Source organism: Nanorana parkeri, unplaced genomic scaffold (genome assembly GCF_000935625.1).
Source record: "Nanorana parkeri isolate BGI_ZX_2015 unplaced genomic scaffold, ASM93562v1 scaffold129, whole genome shotgun sequence".
Classification (NCBI taxonomy): domain Eukaryota; kingdom Metazoa; phylum Chordata; class Amphibia; order Anura; family Dicroglossidae; genus Nanorana; species Nanorana parkeri.
Genome location: NW_017306397.1, coordinates 437,608 through 461,787, shown reverse-complemented (window position 1 = coordinate 461,787; position 24,180 = coordinate 437,608). Strand labels below are relative to the sequence as shown.

General features: G+C 39.1%; 1 protein-coding gene across 1 annotated transcript in view; it reads left to right on the top strand.

Moving 5' to 3' along the window:
• The window catches only part of FNDC3B (fibronectin type III domain containing 3B), a 297,291-nt gene that overhangs the window by 243,224 nt on the left and 29,887 nt on the right, over window positions 1-24,180 (top strand). Inside the window, exon 23 of the mRNA XM_018553783.1 lies at window positions 18,268-18,480. Within this exon, the coding sequence (XP_018409285.1) occupies window positions 18,268-18,480 (213 nt within the window). The remainder of the gene's footprint in view (window positions 1-18,267; window positions 18,481-24,180) is intronic.

Sequence of the window (24,180 nt, the reverse complement as noted above, 5' to 3'; positions counted from 1 at the left end):
TTTTTCTCTCCAGCTTCTCTAGATCGTGATTGTTATACTTTACTAAAGTGTTACTCTTTATGAATACAACACAACAATACTTTTTTAACATTTTGTGTGTAGACTGTAAAACATGGGTGATATAACTGTAGGAACTGTCATTGCCCAGACAAGCAGCTGAAGTCTGAAAGTTGCTGGTCTGTAAGCTGCCTGACCTCACACACGATCTTCAGTCATTTAATGCTTAAAGCCGTCTCCAGTTTAAAAAAAAACACTTCCCTTGCAGTGGGGTTACTCCTGCTCTTAAAGAGCTAACTGCTTGGGAAACCTATCTAAGGAACTCTTACTTACCTGATGTCTGCTCTCAAGACTAGCATTGCGGCCTCTTCCTGCCTCTGCTCCAGCATTCGGAGGTCCACTTGAATTGTCACTTCCTATGCAAGGCCCATAGCCCTGCATTAAAGGTGCAGACACCTAGGGACACTCCAGAAGCTGGGGGGAAAGAGGTGAGTGCTAACTGCTAGGGGAGCGGGGATCAGGTAAGTTCTCTTCACAATACTTCCAAAATACCACAGAGATAGGCTTTACTGTCACAATTGCTACAATGTTTTGTTATAGTGTTGTCGCAGAAAATTCACCAAAACAGGAGGTAGGGGGGAAATCTTCCAACAAAATGATGAAGATATGTTGTCCGCACACCATTCTGCTTCGGAATATCATCTTTATTTGTATTCCGTTTCCCCTATATTAAATGATAAAACATTTATTATTACCCAAATTTTGGTAAAATATAAAAGACAGGGTCACGTCGGGTAAAAAGGCACCAAACATGTCAAGCCTTAAAATTGCGTGCGCGCGCGAAACCTGAAAAAACGATAATACCCAAAAAGCTTTTACAGCTCATCAGTTTAGTGTTATCAGTTGCGCGTGTGAGCAGAAAAAAGAATGCCGTCTGGAGACGGCAACCCGCTAGTGCAGCAGTGCCGTCCCTCCGTTTTTTTTCAACTTAAAAATTAAAGGGGTTTTTTTACAACTTATTACCAAGATGCCTACTCATTTGGGTAATTTAGTTTGCATGACTGATATGGGGAATACCTTAAAATAAGTAATTCTGAACTGAGTATAGCATTGTAATTAGCATTGGTATTTTAACTTATCTAGTGGGTTATTCAAGGAGGGATTCCACTTCTCAGTTCTGTTGCCCCTTACGCATTAACATCATGGAAGTAACATTTGGATCAGTGCCAAGACATGACGCATGTGATGCATTCTTCATGTAACCTTGTGGAAGATCCAGCTGAAAGTAGGGTACCACACTGATTGGCATAAAAAGTCTATTTAGTTAGAACTAGGAGGCACTTGGGGGAAGACCCCCATGGTGGGGACATCTATTCCTTCCTATGAACCATAGTTTGTCAGATGTTTTTAACATCTTGTATACTTGCATCTCAGTATTAAACCAGTACCTAGGGATTCCTGCCTTAGTAAGAAAAGTATATGTTTTATTGGGAAATGTTTTTCACCATTAAATATTTCCTAATAATGAGTTAAAAGCCATTCTTCACTTTAATAACTTTGTGGAGAATGGTATAACCCATAACTACAGGTACAAATTCAGGGGAGGTCAGTTAAGAACTGATTTCTAATTGGATGCATTGGGTTATTAGACTTTACACTTTAAATTGCCTTTACAGAAGGAAACCACGCACCATTTTCATGACAACATTCTACTACTCCATTATTGTTGTGTCTGGAGTATTTATGATGAAATTATTATCAGGTGGAATCATGAAGCCACCTATTTATGTTTTTATAGATATTCATAGCATAATGTACTTTATAGTACAACTGTATTAGATACTTTTTTTGTAGCTCCTAATGGCATCTACAATGGGCAGTAAATACTGGTAGTTTGTCATACATCATATGCATGTCCATTTGCCTTCTGCAGTATTGTAGACTACAAACAAAAGGGTAAAAGTGGCTTAGCAATTTTCTTCTACTGTAACTGATAACATTTCAGGCAAGTTATGCCTTATGTTTTTTAACTGTGCAAGGTAATACAATATTGATTGCTACATTGGCTAGGGAAGCACAACTAAATGCAGGTCCATCTAACATATTGTTCACTTGCGTATTCATATTCAAGAAAGCGAATGATAAAGAAGCTTTCCAATCAGCAATCTCTATTTTATTTGACCTCATTTGCTGTCAAATGTAATCCTTAATAAGGGGCCAGATTAAATTAAACAGCTTAAGCCTTGGAGTCTGGTTGTCTCCAGAATGAATGAAAAACCATCTCTTTGTTATTACCATGACGACTGCTGCCGTGATCACAAGACAATATAGGGAGATCACTATCAGGGTGAAAAAGTATGTCTGCTGCAATGTTGAATGATGTGCCCCTTTCAGGCTTGAGCGCTATGCTTTAATCTTGAACTTTCTGACATGTATAAATGCGCATTCTCTGAACTGAACAGTGACAACACAACAATTCCATTTAATTTCCTTGTTTTTGACTTATGTGCACTCTATTACTCTATTATTACTCTATATATCCATGTTTGTAAGTTCTGTATTGCCATAAAATATAACCCCGGACAGTCAGGTTTAGAAACAGAACCTACTAAGCTTAAGGTTTTGGCATTCATTAATCATCGTGTACCTTCACCTTTCTATTACAATTATTATTGCAAACTGTGATCATAAAGGTTGTTTATCTTGTACTGTTCTGTGCAGGACAATGAAGGATCCATTGTACCCAATGGGACGTGTTTAAGGTTTCCTATTCTCAGAGTAGCTGTTAACTCCTTTATGACTGAGCTAGTTTTCAGTTTCTGTTCATAAATGACTGACACACTTTTTACATTTTTGCTGTGCGATTCCTACACAGCAGTAATGTACTTTCTTACTAAATGTACCCACACATATTATATATTGTTTTTGAGAGGACAGATAGGGCTATATAATTTTATCAAACATGTGTACCTAACGCCTCACTTAGTTTGAATAAAATATAAAAAAATGAGGACAAAAACTAGAAAAAAACACTTTTTCACAAGTTTTGATTATAATTTTTTTTAGAATTTTTTAATAATTATAGTATAAAACATATATATAATTTTTATTTTCCTAATTTTGTTTTACACTTTATTTTTTATTTTTTACACTTTGTAAAAAAAAAGTAAAAAACCACCATGACTGCTTGATAAATTAACTTTTAAAATTTTTGGCTATTGTTAGGCTGCTCCAAACGTAGGAACAGCTGATAATAACCTTAGAGACTGATCCTGACAGCATGTCAGATTCAGATCTCACTAAAGGTTTCTGATCTTGCCTAGACGATCATAAGTGATACATTTCAGGCAAAGAGATACATTGTATCTCTTGTATCTCTTTGCCTGAAATGTATCATAGACATGGTCTATCCAGCTGTCAAAGCAAATAGCAGATAGGTCACTCACTCTGCTACCTCTCTGCTATTTTCAGCTGTCAAATACGGGATTGCTATTTAGCGCTCCCGTATTTGCATGTAACAGCTTCATTCTTTCATTAATTAAAGAAAGAAGCTTTTACAAAAGCTGAACTATTTCATTAATGAATGCCTCAATGATGAGACATTCATTAATGACTGGTAACTGCTGAGAATCAGTGGATACCGGCATTACAGAGCCTGATATAACTCGTCACGTACAGTGTACGTGGCCAGTCATATAGGCACTGTGTGATGGGACGTACAGGGTAGCCTCATGTAAAACCTTGGAATTACTATGTATGCTTTTTTGGTGCAGATAAAAAATGCTCCAGTCTGGAGATGGTGTGAACAAGCCCTTCACATGGGCTTCAGCTTGTATAAGAGCACATTGTATATGGCAAACATTTACAGAGCATTTAGAGAGCTTTCGACAAGCTTTGTTGAACCCTTTTCCTGTTCAGCTCCAGTTTGGGGATTGTAAATCCCATTTCCACCTTTGTAAGTGATTAGCATTTATTGTGGTAATGTAGAGGTGCAGTAATGATGTATATGTGTGCACATTTTCATGACTCACATGAGTCCTAGAAAATGTTCTCCACAGGAAACCCAGTCTGACACTAGGGTCGGATTGTAAAGCAGCTGGCCCCCTCCCTGTGAGTCATTGTAACAAGATCACTGCACACCAGCACTGCTTTCCAGGTCACAATACACTGTCCAGGGGGGGGTTTACCACTATGAATACTAATGAATTGGGGGAGAGAGCTCAGAGCAAGAGTGTTAATTTACACAGACTGCTTGCAGAGCACAGAGGCAGCCATTTCAAAAGCAGCTGAAATCGGAGATGAAAAAGACACAAAAGTAAGTTTCTGTGTTCATATACAGCAACTACATATGTCTGCTTCATGTAGACTCAGTGTACATTGCTGGCATATTTTTTTTTTTAAATACCTCCACACAGATCTTAGTGGAAGTGCTGAGTGTCACTTTTATCAAGCTGCTAGCAAGCTTCATTAAGTTCAGCATTACTTGAGTATTGTTAAAATCCTGCTGGAGCATATAGCATTTCTGCAAGCGATCGGGCGTCTCTAGAGACGCCTGACCGCTTGTATGTAAACAGCCATCGCTGGCTGTTTACATGCTGACGGTTTTCCCTCTCGTGTGCGGCGCTCAGCGCGGACACGAGAGGGGGGAGGGGCAGGACGTCTTAAGACGCCCTCCCGCTCTGAGCAGACGTCCATCTGGCCGTTCACAAACGGCCATGGACGTAAGGTAGTTAAATTGACAGTCAGCACTCCCACCCCCAAACTGAAACTAAAGAGTTCTTTGAAGTTGAAGTGTAATCTGCTTATACTTTGACTTTCCTGGTTCCTCCGTTTTCCCTCTTATCAGCATGCTAATTCCATTTTGGCTGTTGGGAGAAGTTGCAAATATCAAAATGCCTTGATGGGTGTATATCAGTCTGGAGGATTTGGTTTTCCTAGGCAGGCTGCATTTACACTAGGTCCACAATTGATGCTGAGCCTCCATGAGTAAAAGAGCAAGATCATGCTGTACATTCCTCCAGCCAGGAAATGAGGTGGGCTTTATGTGACTTGCTGCAGCTTCTGATATACACTGTAAGATGTTCACAATGTGCAGTGAAATCAGAGTAATACATTTCAATATAGGAGAGGAGCCTGTACAACTGTGCAAGACTGCAGGTAAAGCTTAAGTTCAGTTATAATGGTTTCATGAAAGCTGCTGCAAGCTTGCAGAAAGCTTCCCAAATTCTTTCTGTTTATACTGTTCTTATTCTAGCTGAGATCTGTGTAAACACGGCCTGACTAGCACACATTTCTCATTGATCCATACAGTTGGGTCATGTAATAAGCAGTAATGTGTTTTATCCGAGCAGTGTAACAAAAATAAAAGCCTTACGGTTCAGCTTGTGTCAGGCACTTTTGATAATTGGAAGCAGTTACTATTTTATAAAAGATGTGCATGCCTCTTTAACCCCAAGGGTAAGCTAAAATGTAGCTCTTAAAATGTAGCTCTAAGTTTTGTTTGTATTGGTGAACCCATGTCAGGTTTTTATTGCACTCTGTGTCCAGGTTAGGGAGACCTAGCCTCACTATTTGTCCTGCGGACTATTGTCACTGGAAAAGAAGGTGAAGGGGTATTTCAAATTGTAGGGTTGTCACTAGAAAAGGAACAGAGGTAATATTTAATGAGAAATAGTTTCTCTAAAAGTGGCAACTATTTCTCTAGTGAGAAATAGTTGCCACTTACCCTATTTTTTTTAGAAATCTTTTACTTGGTTCCTGTGGTGTCTCTGTGGACAGGAAGTGCAGTGAAATCTCCCCACATGCATTAATAAAACATTCCACAGAGGTTCAAAGCCTTGCTTCCGTATAGAAACCTTCTAAAAAAAAAGATTTGGCTGGAGTTGCACTTTAAGTGGTGTATTTATAAATAATTCAGAGAGCCACTCATCCTGTGAAACTCTGCGAAAGTTGTGTGCAATTTATTATGAAAACTAACTTAGTATATTTCCTTTTCAAGTCGAATGTTATATCAGAGAAATACCGCATTATGGCCACTGGGTGGAGCTGAAAAGCATAAGAATAAAGTGTTTATTTCCTTTGCTCCTCATCTCCCTCTGGTGCCCACAACGGGGTACTTTCCTAATATTGCATTCAACATGAACAGAAAATATACTAGTAACATTTGTTTTTGCCTCTGTTCGCAACAAACACTCACAGACTTTTGCATATCTCTGCAAATTGTTTAAACCTACACCCATAGGAGATGGTAATGACAAACCCTGTGCTGTTGATGCCAGTGATTACTGTGTTAATTCTTCAGAATGGTAGAAAAAGGTAGGATGCATTTGTTACACATCACAAACATTCAGATGTTATAACTGAATTATGTAAAATGGCAATAATAACAAAGTATTATGATTGCAAGTAAATGAACGTTCAGACGCAGCTGAGAACATTTTGTTCCTGAAGCTGCTAATTATATTGTTTTAATAAATATCACTAATATCAAGGGAGACTTTGGCGACATTATTCTTTAGAAGGGAAACTAGCGCACAATTTTCTTATGTAAGAGTGTTCGACAACAAGTGCTTTGTATTGAATACACTGTTAAGTGGACAAAAACCGATATGTTCTTGCTGGTCTTTGCAAATAACACATTTCTAAAGGGCTGATTGGCTGTCCAATTACAGTCTTATCTTTTGTACCTTTTCAAAAATGGTTTTATTTTTGTAGTTTGAAGCACTTAATGAGAACATTTGTTACACTGGCAGTATGCTGCATTCTTAAATTGATTCTGTAGTTATAGTGAAGTTTCTGTGATTCAGACAGTACATCATCCAGAGGTAAATACATGAGCCCAGGAAAGATATTATGCTTGGGATAAATTACAGTATTTTTTTAGGCTGCTGCTAAAGTTTGCTATTCATGTTTTTTTTTTTTAAAGCCCATCTCTGGGAAAACCAAAAAACTACCATTGCAGTGGCGCTACCCAAGTACTGAAAGGGTTATGTGCTCATTTATGCCTAGGGGACCTGGAGTAAAGTACTTTTACTTACCTGATCCCCGCCCTGCCGCCAGTCAGCAATCACCTCTCTCCCGCTCGCTCCAGCTGGTGGAATATGCCTGTATGTGCTCACATCTAATGTAGGTCTATGGAAACTGCATTAGATGTGATGTCAATGGTCCTTAGACCACTGGATCAAAGGGTAGAGGAGGCTGTGAAGACTGGTCTAGCAGCCTGAAGGGGAACTAGCTGGAGCAGGGATCAGGTAAGTAAAATAGCTTTTTCCAGTCCCCACGGCATAAATGAGCAGTTAACCCGTGCAGTAGTTGTATTGATTTGTCCGGAGATGGGCTTTAAGCTGAGCTCTTGGTGGTTATAAAATGTATGCAGCTCTGTAACCATTAAATGTATTTTTCAAATAAAAGCTGTGTAAGTACCTGAATTTAAACTGATATGAGCCTCTTGCAGTCCCTGTACAGCATGGCTAAAGTGTGAGAGGAAGCAGCAGCACAAGGCGAGCTAATTAATATGCTGACAAGCAGCATGCTGATAGTAGAAAAAAGCAGAGCAACAGAGAGATAACTTCATCACTGTGCTGCATTTCCTTTCACTGTCCAGTCACAGGCTGGGGCAGGTTTAGAGTGACCTGGGTTCAGAAGAAGTGGGTTGCATGATGCTGACCATTAGACTAAAGACAGCACATGGTAGAAAAAAGTACTGCATGGGGAAATCTCTGGGTTGAAGGTGAATATTGCAGCAAAAGCTAGTTTAATATTGTATTTTTTAATGGGCTCTTCATTTGTATCTTATTTTTAGCTAGTGTTCTAATTTAGCATGACAAACTACACTGCCTGGCCAAAAAAAAGTCACCACTTGGATTTAGTTAAGCAAATAGGTAAGAGCATTCCATTGGATAATAGGTCTAGGTTTACCAACGTTATGTTCCCTGATGCAACGAAAGACCAGGTTTTCCATCAATAGATCTTTTTCTTCTCTGATGGCACAATGGGCATATTCCAATATGACAATACCAGGATTCATGGGGGTCAAATTGTGAAAGAATGGTTCAGGGAGCATGCGACATCATTTTCACATATGGATTGGCCACCACAGAGTCCAGACCTTAACCCCACTGAGAATCTTTGGGATGGGCTGGAGAAGACTTTACAAACTCTCCCATCATCACTACAAGATTTTGGTGAAAAATTAATGCAACTCTCAATGGAAATAAATGTTGTGAAATTGCATAAGCGTGTCAAAATGATGCCACGGCAAATGTTTGCCATAATCAATGCTAAAGGTGGTCCAATGAAATATTAGAGTGTGTGACTTTTTTTTTCCGCCAGACAGTGTATATATTTATATCTTAGTGAAATGATATAGGTCAAATTATATGCAGGTCTGTATTTAGACATCCTGCTGACCTAGACAGACCTAAATCCTGACACTTTTGTACAAATTTAGTAGAAATTACTGCTAGAATGCTCTATTGACAAAAGCATGCTCTCTGCTTTACATGCAGCGCTACACAGGCAACCAATCAACAGCAAGAAAATTTTGTTTATGTTTCCTGGCCGAAAAAGTAATTTTTGACTCCTCTTATCATCCACTGCGCTCTTTTCCATTTCATTTTGCTGAATTAGTTAACAAATGTCCAGGGGTGACTAGAAGAGAGAAACCACATAAGGAAAAAGTTGTCACAGTTTGGAGGTTTTGAGGATTTGCGCTGCCCCTTCTAACCCTTCTGCTCTAGGCCCCGGCCAACAGGTGCCATTGTAGTTAACACAGCTTTGATTATATGCTGTGTAATTTGGCAGACTTTATGTAGATTTACAGTGCCCAATTTATTTGGCTATTCTGTTTGTGCGATGGATTTTTTTTTCATGCATTTAAAAGGGATCCTGTGATGAGAGAAATTTGGAGATTGCCACTGTTAAAAATGCTATTTCCCCCGGTTTTTGAGCTAACGTAATGACAAAAGTATTTTGAGACACTAATCTGGTTTAAGCAAACCTATCAGGAGTTCTTATTTCGCGCTGACTTAATTTGCTCCATCGTTGGTTCAGTTCATTATTGTAGAAAGTATTGACGTTAGATAATCAGCATTTTCAGCAAGAGGTGAGCAAAGCTGCCGCCTTATCTTTGACAGCACAGGTTTCCTTTTAAAGCTGGATTGTAGCATGTTTTTTCTTCTTACTTTATTACGCAGCATATGTAAAACAAAGTAAAACAGCTCTCTCTGCAATACTTAAGCTGGCCATACACAAGATTTTAAAATCACTTGATTCCAACATCCCCATTAACATTCATTTCCTGAGGACCAGAGCAATTTTGCCATTTTTGCTATGCGTTTGTTTAACCATAAATTCCATCTTCCTCATACATTGCACCTACACATGTTATATACTGTTTTTAAAGGACAAAATTGGCTTTAATTTGATGTGATATATGCATTTAGAAATGCTTATTTCTGTTATAAAAAATACAAAAAAATGAAAAAACGTTTTGGCAATAATGTTGTTTACATAGCTAATAGAAAATAATTCATAATACATTATTTTATTTGTCCTGATTTAAAGGGTATATCATATGTCCGGGATTTCAGTTTATTTTGGGATTTATAGGTCACAAAATCCAAGGAGTGAAATACAATTTTAGTGTGAAACTTTAAAACTTTTTTTTAAACTAGGGGGTACTAGACGGTATTTTTTTTTTCAGGGGCTTTTGATGCTTAGTATTTTGAGGATATGATGTATTCTCCTTAGAGATACTTGGTATCACTTTTGTAGCACACTGATCCGGCTTTCAGCTCCACAACACAGTGACCTGCAAGCCAGATCAGTGGCTGTAACAGCACTGTGATCACTGTGATTAGCTATCGCAGTGATCACAGTGCTGGGACCACCTAATTTGCTCTTGAGGGTCTGCCTCGGACACCGAGGGACCCAGCAACAGCATGAACCCCATGAGCATTGGTCCTTCCATGGACCAGCGCTCATTTTTCCGCATGACGGAATTATTCTGTCACCGGTCTTTAATTAACTGAAAGACCGTGACGGAATAGTTCCGTCATCTGTCGAGAAGGGGTAACAAAGCATGGATGGATGAGTTTGCCTTCTTCTAAGGGAGTACCGGATGTGCAGTACAAAAGGGAAATACAGACGCATGGTCAGACAGTTCTAGAAGTCAGGGCTAGCAGGTTCATAAATGGTTAACAGGCTAAGGTCAGGGCAAGGACAATAACAAGTACAGCAGTATATACATAGTACAGTACAGCAGTATGTACATACATATATACAGCAGTATGTACATACATATATATATAGTAGATACTTGCCATCGGTATGAGTATCCCTGCTACTGGGCTCCATCCTAACCACATCCTTTTTGGGGAAAAAAAGGTGGGGGTGCTCCAAAGCAATCATAGGGTACAAAAACTAGAGTTTGGTTGTAAAGGATAACGAGACTCAAGAGCAAAAACATAATAATATGCAGTTTACCAGTTCTTAGATGTGGTGGCTGCATTAGTTTTCTACTTTTAGGCTAAAAATATTGTGAGCTGCAGAAAGGAAAACAATCCTATGTTTCTTTTGTGGAAATTGCTAATCTTCTTCCCCCCCATGTGAATTAGTGAGTGTGTTAGCTGAAAGATTACCAGGTGAAAATAAAGAGGGGAAGCCATAAAATTAATGAATACAGCCACCACATTTAAAGTGCAACTGAAACCCAAACTTTTTTTTAAAATATTATTTGGAATAGACTGGAGAGGTATTAGGACACCTGCCAGATTTTTACTGTTGTCTGTGTTCACATTAGGGAGATGCACCCTCTCTATTTGTCCTGAGGACCCCATTAATCAAAGTGTCCCTATAGGTATATTTTAGATGATCCCAAAGAAGTGACGTGCATTAAAAAAATGCAGACGAGTATGCCAAAAACACTATTATGCAATGCTCATCAACATAGTAGGACATTTGGTGTGAACAGCTCCTATTGATTAGCATTGTTTTCTTTTGAACCATGAATTTTATTTTCCTTCAAAAAAAACACAGGAAAATGCGGTCTGGTGTGCACAAGCCCTTAATCATCTGGGAATGATTATATCAATTCATTCTCATGTCACCCTGTTGATGATTAATTCACTGGTGAGATATTTTTCTGGTCTAGGAGCACGGTCGAGACTGCAAATAGAATCCTCATTGTCATGTTTATGTTATTAGGTCAGGAATAGTATCCATCATTTATTTATGGCATTTCCTAGAGTTCAGAGGTTTGCAGGGTTTGAACAGTCAGTAGCTGGTCCCTGGTAGTTTATGTTTAGAAGCAGCAGTGGGAAAAAGAGAAGAATGTTGTTTTAATAATACAACTGAAATATGGTAACACGTTTGCCAAATGGCTTTAAAATTCAGTTTAAATGAGCATTTCTTTTTCCAAGTCCCAGACTGTAAATGTGAGCGGTGCTTAAACCAGATTGCTCTCCACTTGTATATGAGTGTTCCAGTAGTACTTAAATTTGCCCTGGAGACCCTACTGTTTGACTCTTAACTAAAGATTTGGGGGTCATGGTGGACCATAAACTGAATAATAGATTACAGTGCCAGGTTGCTGTAAGCAAAGCTAGTAGAATCGTGTCCTGCATCAAGAAGGGAATGTTTTGCAGGGATAGGTCTATAATTTTGCCACTTTACACATCAATGGTTCGGCCACACCTGGAGTATGCGGTGCAGTTTTGGGCACCGGTCCACAGAAAGGTTGTCCTTGAACTGGGGAAAGTCCAGCGGAGGGCGACCAAACTCATCAAGGGGATGGAGGACCAGAACTATGAGACAAGGCTACTAAATTTAAACATGTTTACGTTGGAAGTAAGGAGATTAAGGGGGGGCATGATTTTCATGTACAAAATGTTCAATAGTCATAGCAACATTAGCAACAAACTCTTTAAGATTAATTCCGTAACAAAGACTAGAGGACACCACCTAAAACTGGTAGAAAAAAAAATCAAACACAAGGGGCGAAGGGGGTTCTTCTCACTTTGCGCGGTTAGGGTCTGGAACTCGCTGCCTCAAGCAGTAATTTCCGCAAATAGTCTGGAATCATTCAAGAAGCTTTTGGACGACTTCCTGAGAGACCGTAATGTACAGGTACTCTTAAGAATAAGAACACTCATGAACCTATACACACACACACATAATAGGTTGGACTTGATGGACTTATGTCTTTATTCAACCTCAAATACTATGTAACTATGTAACTTTGCCATTTAATTCACAGTCATGTCTGATGACACACCATTGCTAATCCAAAATAATCTTTTTTGTGTTTGTCTGCATACCCTTTATATAAATGTCAAGAGCAGATAAAATACATTAACATTAACCACTTCAAGACCAGGTGTTTAGACCCCCTTCCTGGCCAGGCCATTTTTCAGTGTTCAGCGCTGCAGTCCTTTGACTGGCGTTTATTCCGTCATGCAACGCTGTACTGAAATTAATTTTATACCATTTTTTGGGGACAGATAGGGCTTTATTTTGGGGGTATTTAATCACCACTGGGGTTTTTATTTTTTATTATAATTAGGAAAAATTACAGAAAATTTTGAAAAAAAAAAGTTTTTTTTACATTATGTTAGGAAACATTTATTATTAACCAGTTTTTTGGTAAAATATAAAAGATCGGGTCACGTCGGGTAAATAGACACCAAACATGTCAAGCTTTAAAATTGCGCGCACCCGCGAAATTGCAGAAAACTACCATACCCAAAAATGGCCATAGGCGACACTTTAAAAGCTTTTACCGCTCATCAGTTTAGTGTTATCAGTGATTGATGGCCCTAGACTTATTGCTCTCACTCCGACGTTCGCGGCGATATGCAACATGTGCGGCGCAATGGGCGCAATCGTCTTTTTCGCACGTATGCGCCCCCGACGCATGTTTGCATGCGTGTATGTATGGGTGGGGACTTTAAAAATTTTTTTTTATTCTTTTTTTATTCTTTTTTTATGTGTAACTTTAATTTAAATTTTTAACTTAATTTTTTTTTTTTTCTACTACGGCCGGCCCGGAGGCAGTTAAAGTGACATTAAAGTCAAAGATTTTTTCCCCGCCCCCCAATGTTAATTAAAGCACTTACCTTAAATTATGTTTCTTAATCCGATCTTCTTCTTTCCTGTTGTTTTCATCTGTCCCTCCAGCGCTGCTGCGGGTCTCCGATCTAGCGCTGACACCTCTGTCCTTGCTGGCACTTCCTGTCCCACGGTGTCTGCATGCGGGTGCACGCGTCCATATACTTACCTTGTGTCTCTCCTCGTCTCCCGGCCGAAAATGTGAAATGCGCATGCTCCCGCCCCAAGATCCTTTGCGGCTGCACGAGAAGTTTCACATTTTCAGACGGGAGCGCGCAGGAAAGACACAGGTAAGTTTAAACCGCTTTTAAAGCAGGTTTTTGGGGTTTTTTTTTTACACTTTTTGCATATATCTACTGCTTGCTAGCAGTAGATATATGCAAAAACACCGGAGGGTTTAAAAACCCTTTAACAATCTTTCACACACATATAACTAGCATAAGGTTTTAAGTATATGCATGCACTTCTAAATAAAACCTAACTAAACTCAAAATAAAAAAAATTATACATTGCAGCTTACCATTTGGTGGCTACATTTGTTTCCTTTTTATTTTCACCGGGTGATTCTGCCAATAACATAGTTCCTGTCCTGGGGTGACAACAACCACTCAATCAAAATCCTGTTTGTTTTTTTAAACTGATCAAATTAGAAAGAAAAAGTGTTCTTTTGTTAGTTTTGTTACATTTTTATTTATGGATTGCATAACTAATAAATCATTTTTGCAAGACAATTTCACCAAAAGAAAGTTTTGCTTTGGCTAAACCAAAATATATACAACATATATTACTTAGTTATCTTAGTAATAACAAGTTATGACAAAGTTATTGCTAAATAATAGGGCTCATAGCAGACAACTAAAAATTGCTTTGATCCATAAGTGGTATACAGGTATGAGAGTTGAAGTAGTTATAGTTGGCTTTATTTTGATACATGATTTGTATATCATGGATTTGTATTGAGGGTATTGTATTGCTAAAATATATACTATGGTTATTTGAAGGAATTTTCAGTTTACTTTACTTTACTTCAGTGTACTTTTCTTATCTTCACCAATAATGGAAACAAATACGTCTGAATCAGATTTTGCACCACTTCCTGCTTAAAAAAACCTAAAAAATACGTAGGAATGAAGTCTGTTTTCATGTCTGTTGTCCTCCAAATCCCATTCTAACTTTAAACTGTCTTTGGGCAAGCAGCAAAAGGCCATTAAAAATTAATCGGTGCAAAGTACAATGTGCAAAAAACGTTGTCAAGCAACGTTTTCAAAGCAGAGAAAATAGACGTGAACAGAATTGAACGTTCAAAGTCCATATGAATAGCTGCAACATTATAGACCGTGTATATTTGGGGACTTGACAGCTACATCCTGGTATAAAACTTTGATGAGGTTTACACAAGATAATGTGTGCATAAGAAAATAGTAGTAAATTGTAAAAACTCAATAGATACAAAATACTACAACTATCATGCAAATGTCATAATGACCTTTCATCTGGTCATAGGTAGGTACAATTTGTAAACTTTTATGCAGAAACACAAGCTCAGGATTAGGTTCTTCCCATAATTCCAGGTTACTTGTAACCAGAGAATTTACCTCAACGGTCTGACCTTAAAAGAGAACTAAAGCCAGACACTTTTTTTGGCTTTAGTCCTCTTTTGGGTCAAAGGTGTACAATTACTAATGTACTCCTGTGACCCAAAGTCAGCATCTAGCAGGCTACTGCCTGTTATTTGCTGACAGTGCAGAGCTGCTCTACAGCTGGGAAAGATCCTGACAATATTGTCGGGATCCACCCCGCTGCCTGATTGAAACTTCTCTATGCCTCTCTACAAGAGGAGCCAGCTGTGCCTTCCCCCTCCCCTGTCTGTCCCTCAAATTAACGCTGGAAAGGGGGGATTCCCTACGAGGAGAAGACTGTGAGCTGAGCAATCAGCAATTTGCTCAGCTCTTGATCTATGGAGCAGGCATGTGACATCTGCAGTGTTTTATGTCTGTCTAAGTACTGTGAAGAGCACATTTTACTCTCCCAATACTTCTCCTTTGAATAAATAATTGCGAGAAACCCAATGGGGTCTGTTTTATAAAAAGTTTTACACAAAATTCACATTCCTTACACTGAAAAAAATGTTTGAATTTCTGGATGAAAGTTGTGTGAATGGTTGTGTCCTGATCATGTATCTTCATGGTAAACTTCAAAGTGCACTTTTAAGGTAGACATGTGTAAGTGCGGACATCAAATGTTTTGCATCAAACTGGGAAATGGGTTACTATTCTACAATTAACATTGCTTGCACCTCACAGTTTTTACTTTATACTGAATGATACCAGACTGAGGGGGAAAAAGCAGAAGAAAATATTTGCATGTTTCCAGTGTTCATTTTAGTCAGTGTCTTTAATACAAACCTTAACTTATGTATATACAATATTCAAACTTTTACTGAGTTTGTTTCTACAGAAACATAATTTGGAAAATGTACCACATACAGAACAGTTCTTGTATGATGTAAAACGGGCATTTGTTATGTGAGAAAATAACAATTCCTTAGTAAGGAATTCCAGAGGGAAATACTGACTTTAGAAAGCTGCATATGTGAGAGACCTAGTTTTATGTGGCAGCCTAGGAGCCTAGTAATAATATATGAACAGCAACCTTGTCCCAGGTACAGTGGCGTAACAATCGCCATAGCGACCCAGGCGGCCGCTATGGGGCCCGTGCACAGGGGGGCCCGGCCAGGCATCCCTCTGATGCCGTGTGGGCCGCCTGGGTCGCTATGGCGTCTCGGGTGCTGGCTGTCACTGACATAGCTCAGCAGCTGCTGTGAAGGAAAACGTTCAAACTCACAGCCGCTGCGGAGCTGTGTCAGTGACAGCCAGCAGATGCGGCAGAATAGGTCGGTTACACCGGTGTTCTATCGATAGTCCAAACTTATCAAGTTGTAGGACCGCATGACTTCCGGTCCCAGAACTCAATAAGTTCGAACTTTCGATCGATCATCGGCATTTGCAGTAAAGGAGGCGGGGCCCGCCTAACAGCAACCCCGCCTCCGCTCACATCACTGGCCAGCGATCTACAGGGGAAACTCGAATAATTAGAATATCGTGCAAAGTTCATTTATTTCACGAATGCAACTTAAAAGGTGAAACTAATATATGAGATAGACTCATTACATGCAAAGCAAGATAATTCAAGCCGTGATTTGTCATAATTGTGATGATTATGGCTTACAGCTCATGAAAACCCCAAGAACCCCAAATCCACAACCTCAAAAAAGTAGATTATTACATGCAATCAATAAAACAAGGATTGTACATAGAACAATATCGGACCTCTGAAAAGTACAAGCATGCATATGTACTCAGTACTTGGTTTGGGCCCCTTTTGCAGGACTTACTGCAATTACTTTTGCACGATATTCTAATTATTCGAGTTTCACCTGTAAGAGCAGGTGGGGCCCGTGATGTAAGAGGAGGCGGGGCCCGTCGATAGAAGGAGGCGGAGCCCGGGAACGGAAGAGGAGGCAGGGGCCCAGCGGCGGCGACCACGGAGGTGACAGGTAAGAAGCGTACAGCGCAACTGAGACCTTGCAGAGCCCACCATAGAGAGTCTACGGTGGGCTCTGCAAGTGGCATAACTAGCAATCACGGGGGCCCCATGCAAAATTTTGCTATGGGGCCCTGTGATTTCTAGTTACGCCCCTGCCCAAGTATATAAAACATGTACAGAAAACCTTTGGACTTCTATTTATATCACATTGCAAAGTGCAATATGTCAGGCCGGAGATGATAATTTCCCTGGAAATTGCAGTTTGGCTGATAAAAGTCTAATTGGTTGTTATGGGTTACTGACAATTGTGGGTATTAATGGAAAGCCATTTTAATCTTTGTATTTCCAATCTTTCTGACCCAAATACTCCTTATTTCTAATACATGAAACATTATCTAAACAGTTTAAATATTCAATGCCTTAGGATTGTGGGGCTGTTTATGTGCTTCTTTGATTTACTATTTTATTTAGACGTGATAGAAGCTCCAAACTTTTTTTTCTGGCAAATATTATGTTACAGAGACACCATTACATTTCTGCACATTTAGCAGACTTTCTAAAACTAAAAATCAAATTGAAATTGACTCTAATATAGCGTGTTAGAAAGCTGAATTATCTAGAACAGTTTTGGTCAACTTACTTGATACAGGAAGCCTCCAGCATGGCCCACAACATCACCAAAGGGCTGCACATAACGTTTAGTGTAAGTAATGCAACAAAAAATGGTCAGAGACTGCAGACATACTAGAGTAGAGAGTCAGGCTGCAGACATACTACAGTGGATGGTCAGAGACTGCAGACATACTACAGTGAACAGTCTCTAGAAGCTGTGCATCTACTTACTGGGAGGAACACGGGATGAGGAGCCGGGGAGTGTCTTGCCTTTCCATGCTTATGTGTTTGTGGAGACAAGCATTTTATTAGTACACACACCAGGGTGGCTCCATAAGACCCTGCTAGGGAAAGAAATCACTCTACAACAGGATATCAGGGCCTCGGAGGACCAGCTGTTTCCGCAGTAACTAAAACTTTTAAACATCAAAAAGCAGCAGCCATTATTTGTGATTTCATCAGCTTTTGAGAAGAATAAAACATTTCAACTTTAATATCACCTTAAAAGCAGTCTTCTCAAAGTTCTATCTTCCTGAAGATATGAATGATCACAATGGCTAGCTTCAATTCCCTTTCAAATGTTAAATTATGTATAATTCAGTATTAAAAAGCTGCTGTTTAGGTGTTTGTGTATAAGCCCAATTGCTGCTTACTTTGGTTGTTTTATAAGGTGCAATCCTCTAACTACGAACGCCCCATGATGTGCTGTAAGCTATTATCATTTAGACTACATTATCAGTCATGTAGAACAGGGTCATGACCCCTCCCATTGATTTTCATTCTAATGTACAGTGGGTTTGTGACTCTTGCAACTTTTATATATGTGAAATAACAAAAAAGGAGAGTGCAGTATGTTTATGTTGTTAGCAATTTTATGTCTCTAGCAGCCATCATTCCAAAGGTCACTTAATGTTTGCTCATTTGAATGTACAAAGCTATTTTTTAATAAGCTATACTTAGACTATAGTGCAGTGGTCAATCTGTATTATTCTTTTTATCTTCTAGAATTCAGATCCAGGCAGTGAATGAGATTGGAGCTGGACCTTTCAGTCATACGATCAGTGTAAAAACAAGCCCACTTCCTCCCCTGCCTCCTCGGTTGGAGTGCGCCGCAGCTGGACCCCAGAGTCTCAAACTGAAATGGGGAGAAAGCAGCACAAAGTTACAAGTGTCCGATGATGTTATTTTCATCCTTCAAGTCGAGGATAAAAATAAGAGGTACGTCCACCAATTACTCCTCTTAAGCAGTAGCTGATTGTTGCCATTAATCGTTTAGTTTCATGAAGTAAACAGTAGTTCATTGTTTGTAGTATAAAAGATTTCGCTCTACAGCTTCTTGCCAATAAATTGTTCTAAAGATAGCGGGGGGGTTTTTTCACAAGGCCTAGTTTTTCCATCTTAATCTTAGACTGCATATTGAAAATGATTGTGAACAATATTTACAATTTTACTGCAAGTAAAGAATCCCTGTGTTCCCGTACCCAACATCAACCCCATCATTTAAAACCAGCTATAGGTTATGGAGAGGAAACGGCTGATATAAGTCTTACCCCCAGATAGCTTATAGGTAGCCCAATGGCCAACTGAAGGTGCACACACGGCAGGCTAACAACCCGGCTGCTAATTGCGAAGCAGTTGCTTAGCATTGTCAGCATGCAACAGGAAGTGCTGTTACTGTTAGGATCTCCAGGTAAGAAACTTTTGTATTAGATTCACAAGAAATGTCTAAGAATTGTCTAAAGTAGAATTATGTTGTAACTTAGTGCCACCCTCATGTGGACTGTGTCTGCTTGCATAATGCCCCTTTTACATGGTCCAATCAGGAGGGGATCCATGCACGAACATTACCCTATTTTTGTTAGTGTATGGTCAGCCGGATCTAAATGGTCTCTGATCAGTTTGTTTTTACTGGACCTTTATGGATGCCCATCCATTCAGATCCGGCTGCCCACACGCTAACATTGGGCTTCCGATCAGGTCCTCCTGAAAAACTGATTGTAAAGCCCATGTGAAAGGGGCCTTACTGTTAGGTTGTGATGGAGTGGCTATCAGCATTGTCACTGCTAATTTACAAGTCCATAGCTTCTCAGTCAGAACCTGGCCACATTGACACCTCTCCACTGCTTTCTTGATTGACAGCATTGCCACTGTTGCAAAAAGCTGTTGCTAAACCCTTCCACTGAGCTGCAGTGTGAGATACAAATGAAGGAGGATTTGGCTCAGTCATGAAAAGTAAAGAAAGTTTGTTGTTTACTTTATGAGGTTTGTGCATCACAAAGTAACTAGATTTGGTACTTAGACTGTCATACAGGACCCTTTAGAAAGTTGTGGACTCTGGGCAGTCTACATATGCCCAAACAAAACTTCATCCAAGTACAAAGGGCATGTGTAGTGTACGTCTGTCCTGCTGCCACTTGCCCTTGCCAGCAATTTATTGTAGTCAATCTGAGAACCGGGAGTTAACTATTTTTTTCCTGCATTTTATTCTGTTTGATTACTTCTGTTTTTCTAACCATAAATATTTAAACTTTCTAGTGTTTATTTGTGTTCATTTAATTTGATTAGCGTCACATTAAATAACACATACAATTTTAACAAAAAGTCTTTATTCATTTGTAAATAAATTTGCAGTGCTTTCTACCAGAATCATCATTTTAGTGTAATTTTAAATAGGGCAAATTATAGAATAACATTTACACTTTTTATCAATAACATTTTTTAAACTATCAAAGTAAAAAAAAAAAAAAATGTCTAGGACAATATGACCAAATTAAATCCTTGTTTGTCACAAAAAAAGTTATTGCTGAAAAAACAGGCTCATTGCTCTGGTCTTTTGGGGGTATCCAGGTGTGAGAGCTGCAATGGTTAAGAAAACTATATATAAGTAGGCATTATGCAAAACATACTAAACATAGATTTGGGTTTACATACACTTGTGTACCCATGTGGTTTAAACTCTATACTTGAAGCGCAATAATGTAACAGTTGAGAGTAAAATGATTCTTATTCTCATAGAGCTAGAACAAAGCAAAAGTATTGTAAGAGCCTTTTCAGGCGGGAGGTCCGATCAGGTTCGCGGATCTGATCAGAAGCCCAATGTTGGTCTATGGGCGGCCAAATCTAAATAGACATGCGTCCATTTACATCCGATTATCCCCCAACTCCGGCCAGGTCCAGATAACCAAACGGAACAGAGTTGGCAGACCTGATCATGACAGATGAGGGGTGATCTGCTGTAAATGGACACATGTCTGTGTACATCCAATTCTACATAGACCTAACATGGGTCAGGTAAGTCCAGTTTTTTTCTCCATCGCAAGATGGAGGAGAAAACTGCTTGAATACGGATGTCAGAAAGATCACATCTGTTAAGAAGTGCTCCGATCAAAAGGGGGTTCATGTATGGATCCCCCCCCGATTGGAACTGAAAACTGAAGGCGTCCATCTGAAAGGGGTCTAAAGAGTGGGAATAGAATACAGCTCTTCACCAGGTATTGATCTACAGGGGCAAAGTAAGTGTTGTTTGAGTGTGGTGGGTCATCCAAGTGATCTCATGGTATAACTATAGGCTAGATCTTCTTGAATTTGATCCTAAAGTGTATCTAAATCTATAACTTTTTTAAAGATTTTTTTGGATATATTGTGGAAGGGTTAGAACCCCTTGTAACTAAATTTATTAGTTTTCATTACTATTGTGTCACTGGGATAGAAAGTCAGATTAATTCTCTGTAGCAGAACAGAATGATATATAAATTTTTTATATTTGGAACAGTATGATAGAAATAGTGCTGCAGTTGGGCTTTAGGTGTGGCAGTCTTTCCCCTCATACATGGTCAGATTATTGCAGTTATATCAGTATAGTCTGGCTCTGGTTGCCTGTCGAAAAATAAGAATAAAAGACTAAGGCATTTAGATTACAGGCTGTTCTCTAATGTATTTATTCTCCTATCCGGGTCCTCCTTACCATACAGCATTCTCAGCACAAATTGACATACCATTGACTGATGTGCCAGAGTTGTTTTTTTATTGATGGACAAATATCGCAGATTCAGTTCTTGCCATAGTTCTTGGTAACATTAATACTCTGTGTGGAGAAAAGCTCAGTAGAATTGGGGTTTAATTATCCTTCAGTGGTCTTTATCATGAGCTTGTCATTAGCTCCAAATAACATGTTTAAGTGAAAGTGGTAGACAGGATAGCAGTCGTTTTTAATCATTCACTGGAAAATGAATGATTAAAAACGAGTGCTATCCTGTCTACCACTAACATAATGGTTATTCGCCACTGTTTTACAAATATGGTTTTTTTTAAAAAATATATTATTTCTCGTGTACTTGTTAATTTTATTTTTAAACATGTAACTTTGTACACCGTGTATGAAGTCACAGAAAATGGGGCTGCTGGTTATTATATATAAAAGTGAACCTGTGGGTTTAGCCTGCTGTAACTGAAACCACCTCCTTACCACAGCAGGTGGTCTGCTACATCAGAATCTTGTTTTTTAGGTAATAGAAACACTGCTATGGTGAGCCAGCAAATTAAAGTGTAATACCAGTATGTCCCATCGCACTCCTGACCGGATAAAACCCTCATGTTTTGGGTGGGTGCTGAGGTGACTGCAGACGCCTCTGCGAATTAGTAAATATGTAGTAGAAAGTCACTTGCACTCCAACTTTATTTTCTGTGAATGCTTTATTGACAAAGGTTGTGACACATTGTATAGAGATGTTTTAGAACCGTGTGGTCCGTTCTTCAGGCAAACAAATGGTAAACTTTGTTTGCCTGAAGAAGGGACAACACTGTTCCGAAATGGCGCTATACATTGTGGCACAACCTTTGTCAATAAAGCATTGACAGAAAATCAAGTTGGAGTGCCAGTGACTTTCTACTACATACTAGCAAATTAAAGTGCACCCCTGTTTTGAACCCATTTGGTCATCCGACTACAGGAAGTGACACGCATTTGGTGCTTTGAGAGGGAGTGCTGTAACCAGATACTGAAAGACATGGTGAAAATGTTACTTTGTCTAATTAGTAATTTGCTGCTTGTCAAAGTGTTCTTTTGTATGTTCAACATTTCCTTAAAAAACATCAAATTGCTTTGTTGTTGCGGTTGTTCTAACTTTAATGTAGAAAACATTGATATGATGTGTTTTGATCAAATATTTGTAAATGGTACACATTACCTGTAGATGGTGCTGTCCTCCTCCCTTTTTTCTGCTGCTTTTGGTATTTTTGATTAGATAAAACCTCTTTCTTGTTCATACAACAGTGCTAAGTGCAGTCAAATTATGAAAAGAGTATTAAAGTGACATTAAACCCTCAGATTTTTTAACATAAATAACATACAATACTGTAATGTGTGCCTTACTGTAATCCATGGTCGTTTTCCTTCTCTTTGCTGCTCTTCCTTTTAAATCGTATCTCTTCTCATGCTGAGGGAGAACTTCCCTTTGCAGCTGAGTGCCTCTTCCTGTAGTGCTGGCTCAGGTTGTGAACCTGCACACAGACACCATGTATCCATTCCAGAGACAAGGCAGTCTGATGCAAAACCGAAGTTCTGCCCAGCATGAGAAGAGATAGGGATTTAAAAGGAAGAGCAGCAAAGAGAAGGGGAACTACCATGGATTACAGTAAGGCACACATTACAGTATTGTTTTATGTTAAAAAATCTGAGGGTTTAATGTCACTTTAACTAGTAGCAGCCAGTCAGATTTTACATGATGAGAATGCAGTATCTTGTTTCATCCTATTAGGAGAGCCTGATTTTGCAATCAATGCACTTATTTCCAGGGTAATTTCATTATCAATACACAGGCATATACAGTATATATATCTTTAGAATTGCAGGTGATGAAATAGCTATGTGTCTGTGATCATGTGGACATCCTGCCAGAATCCACCATGATGCTTTCCCCAACTCAGCCAATGGGTGAATGCAGTGTACTTTAAGAAGGTTTACAACTGCTCATTAAAGGGGAATGCCAATGACTTATCACCAAGGACTCATAACCATCGCTAAAGAAACAAAACATAATTCTCTATAGAGCAACCCCTGCGGGGAATAAAAATTATATGCATATAGTGCATCTAGTGCTATCAACATAGTATTAATTGATTCTTGATCATTTCCACATGAGGTAAATTGATACATGTAGTCCAGCTTTGCCTCAATCTACCCTCCTATGTTGCATTGGAAGATTTCAACATATGAGATGGTATAGTGTTCAGCTCAATTCAGGTGCTCCTTACACAGAGTTTCAACCTCATGGTGTATTAATCCATTGGATCAAAGTGTCAGCATTTCCCTGCAAAGTGTGTAAGTCTCTGGGCAATACAATCAATGAAAAAGTCAGCTTCTACAATGTATCTGCTGCACTTATTTACACAACATGCACCCAGGTTGGGAATTGACATAAAAATGTCATCATTTACCAAAAATGTATTCCTTCCATCAGCAGCAAAAAAAAGTGTTTTATGCAGGAAAACAAAGGAGCCAACATAGTATAAGTCAAACCATCATACTGGTATGTCAAGATCCAATACAAGCAATTGTATGCATACAGTTCAAGACCAGTGCACTGCCAGTCAAATAAATAGCAATCAAAAAGCCCTGACCATTTCCCCAGACTCAGCTAACTACTTCAGGATAGACTCCACTGGCTACTTCACTAGGGATTGTGTAAACATTCCATGCAATTGATCATGGTATTTAAACCTTCCTCCTGCTCCTTTCAACATCACACGAATGCAATGCTAAAATGCTTGTCCACTTTTCTTCATTAGAAAAAAGAGAGATTGGTGCCTGTTATCCATAGACTGCTTAACAAGATCTCTGTGTATAATACTCATTAGTATTTACTACTCTCCAGAGACCCATTGTATGCCCAGTATCTTTCCCTAAATGACTGGGTACAT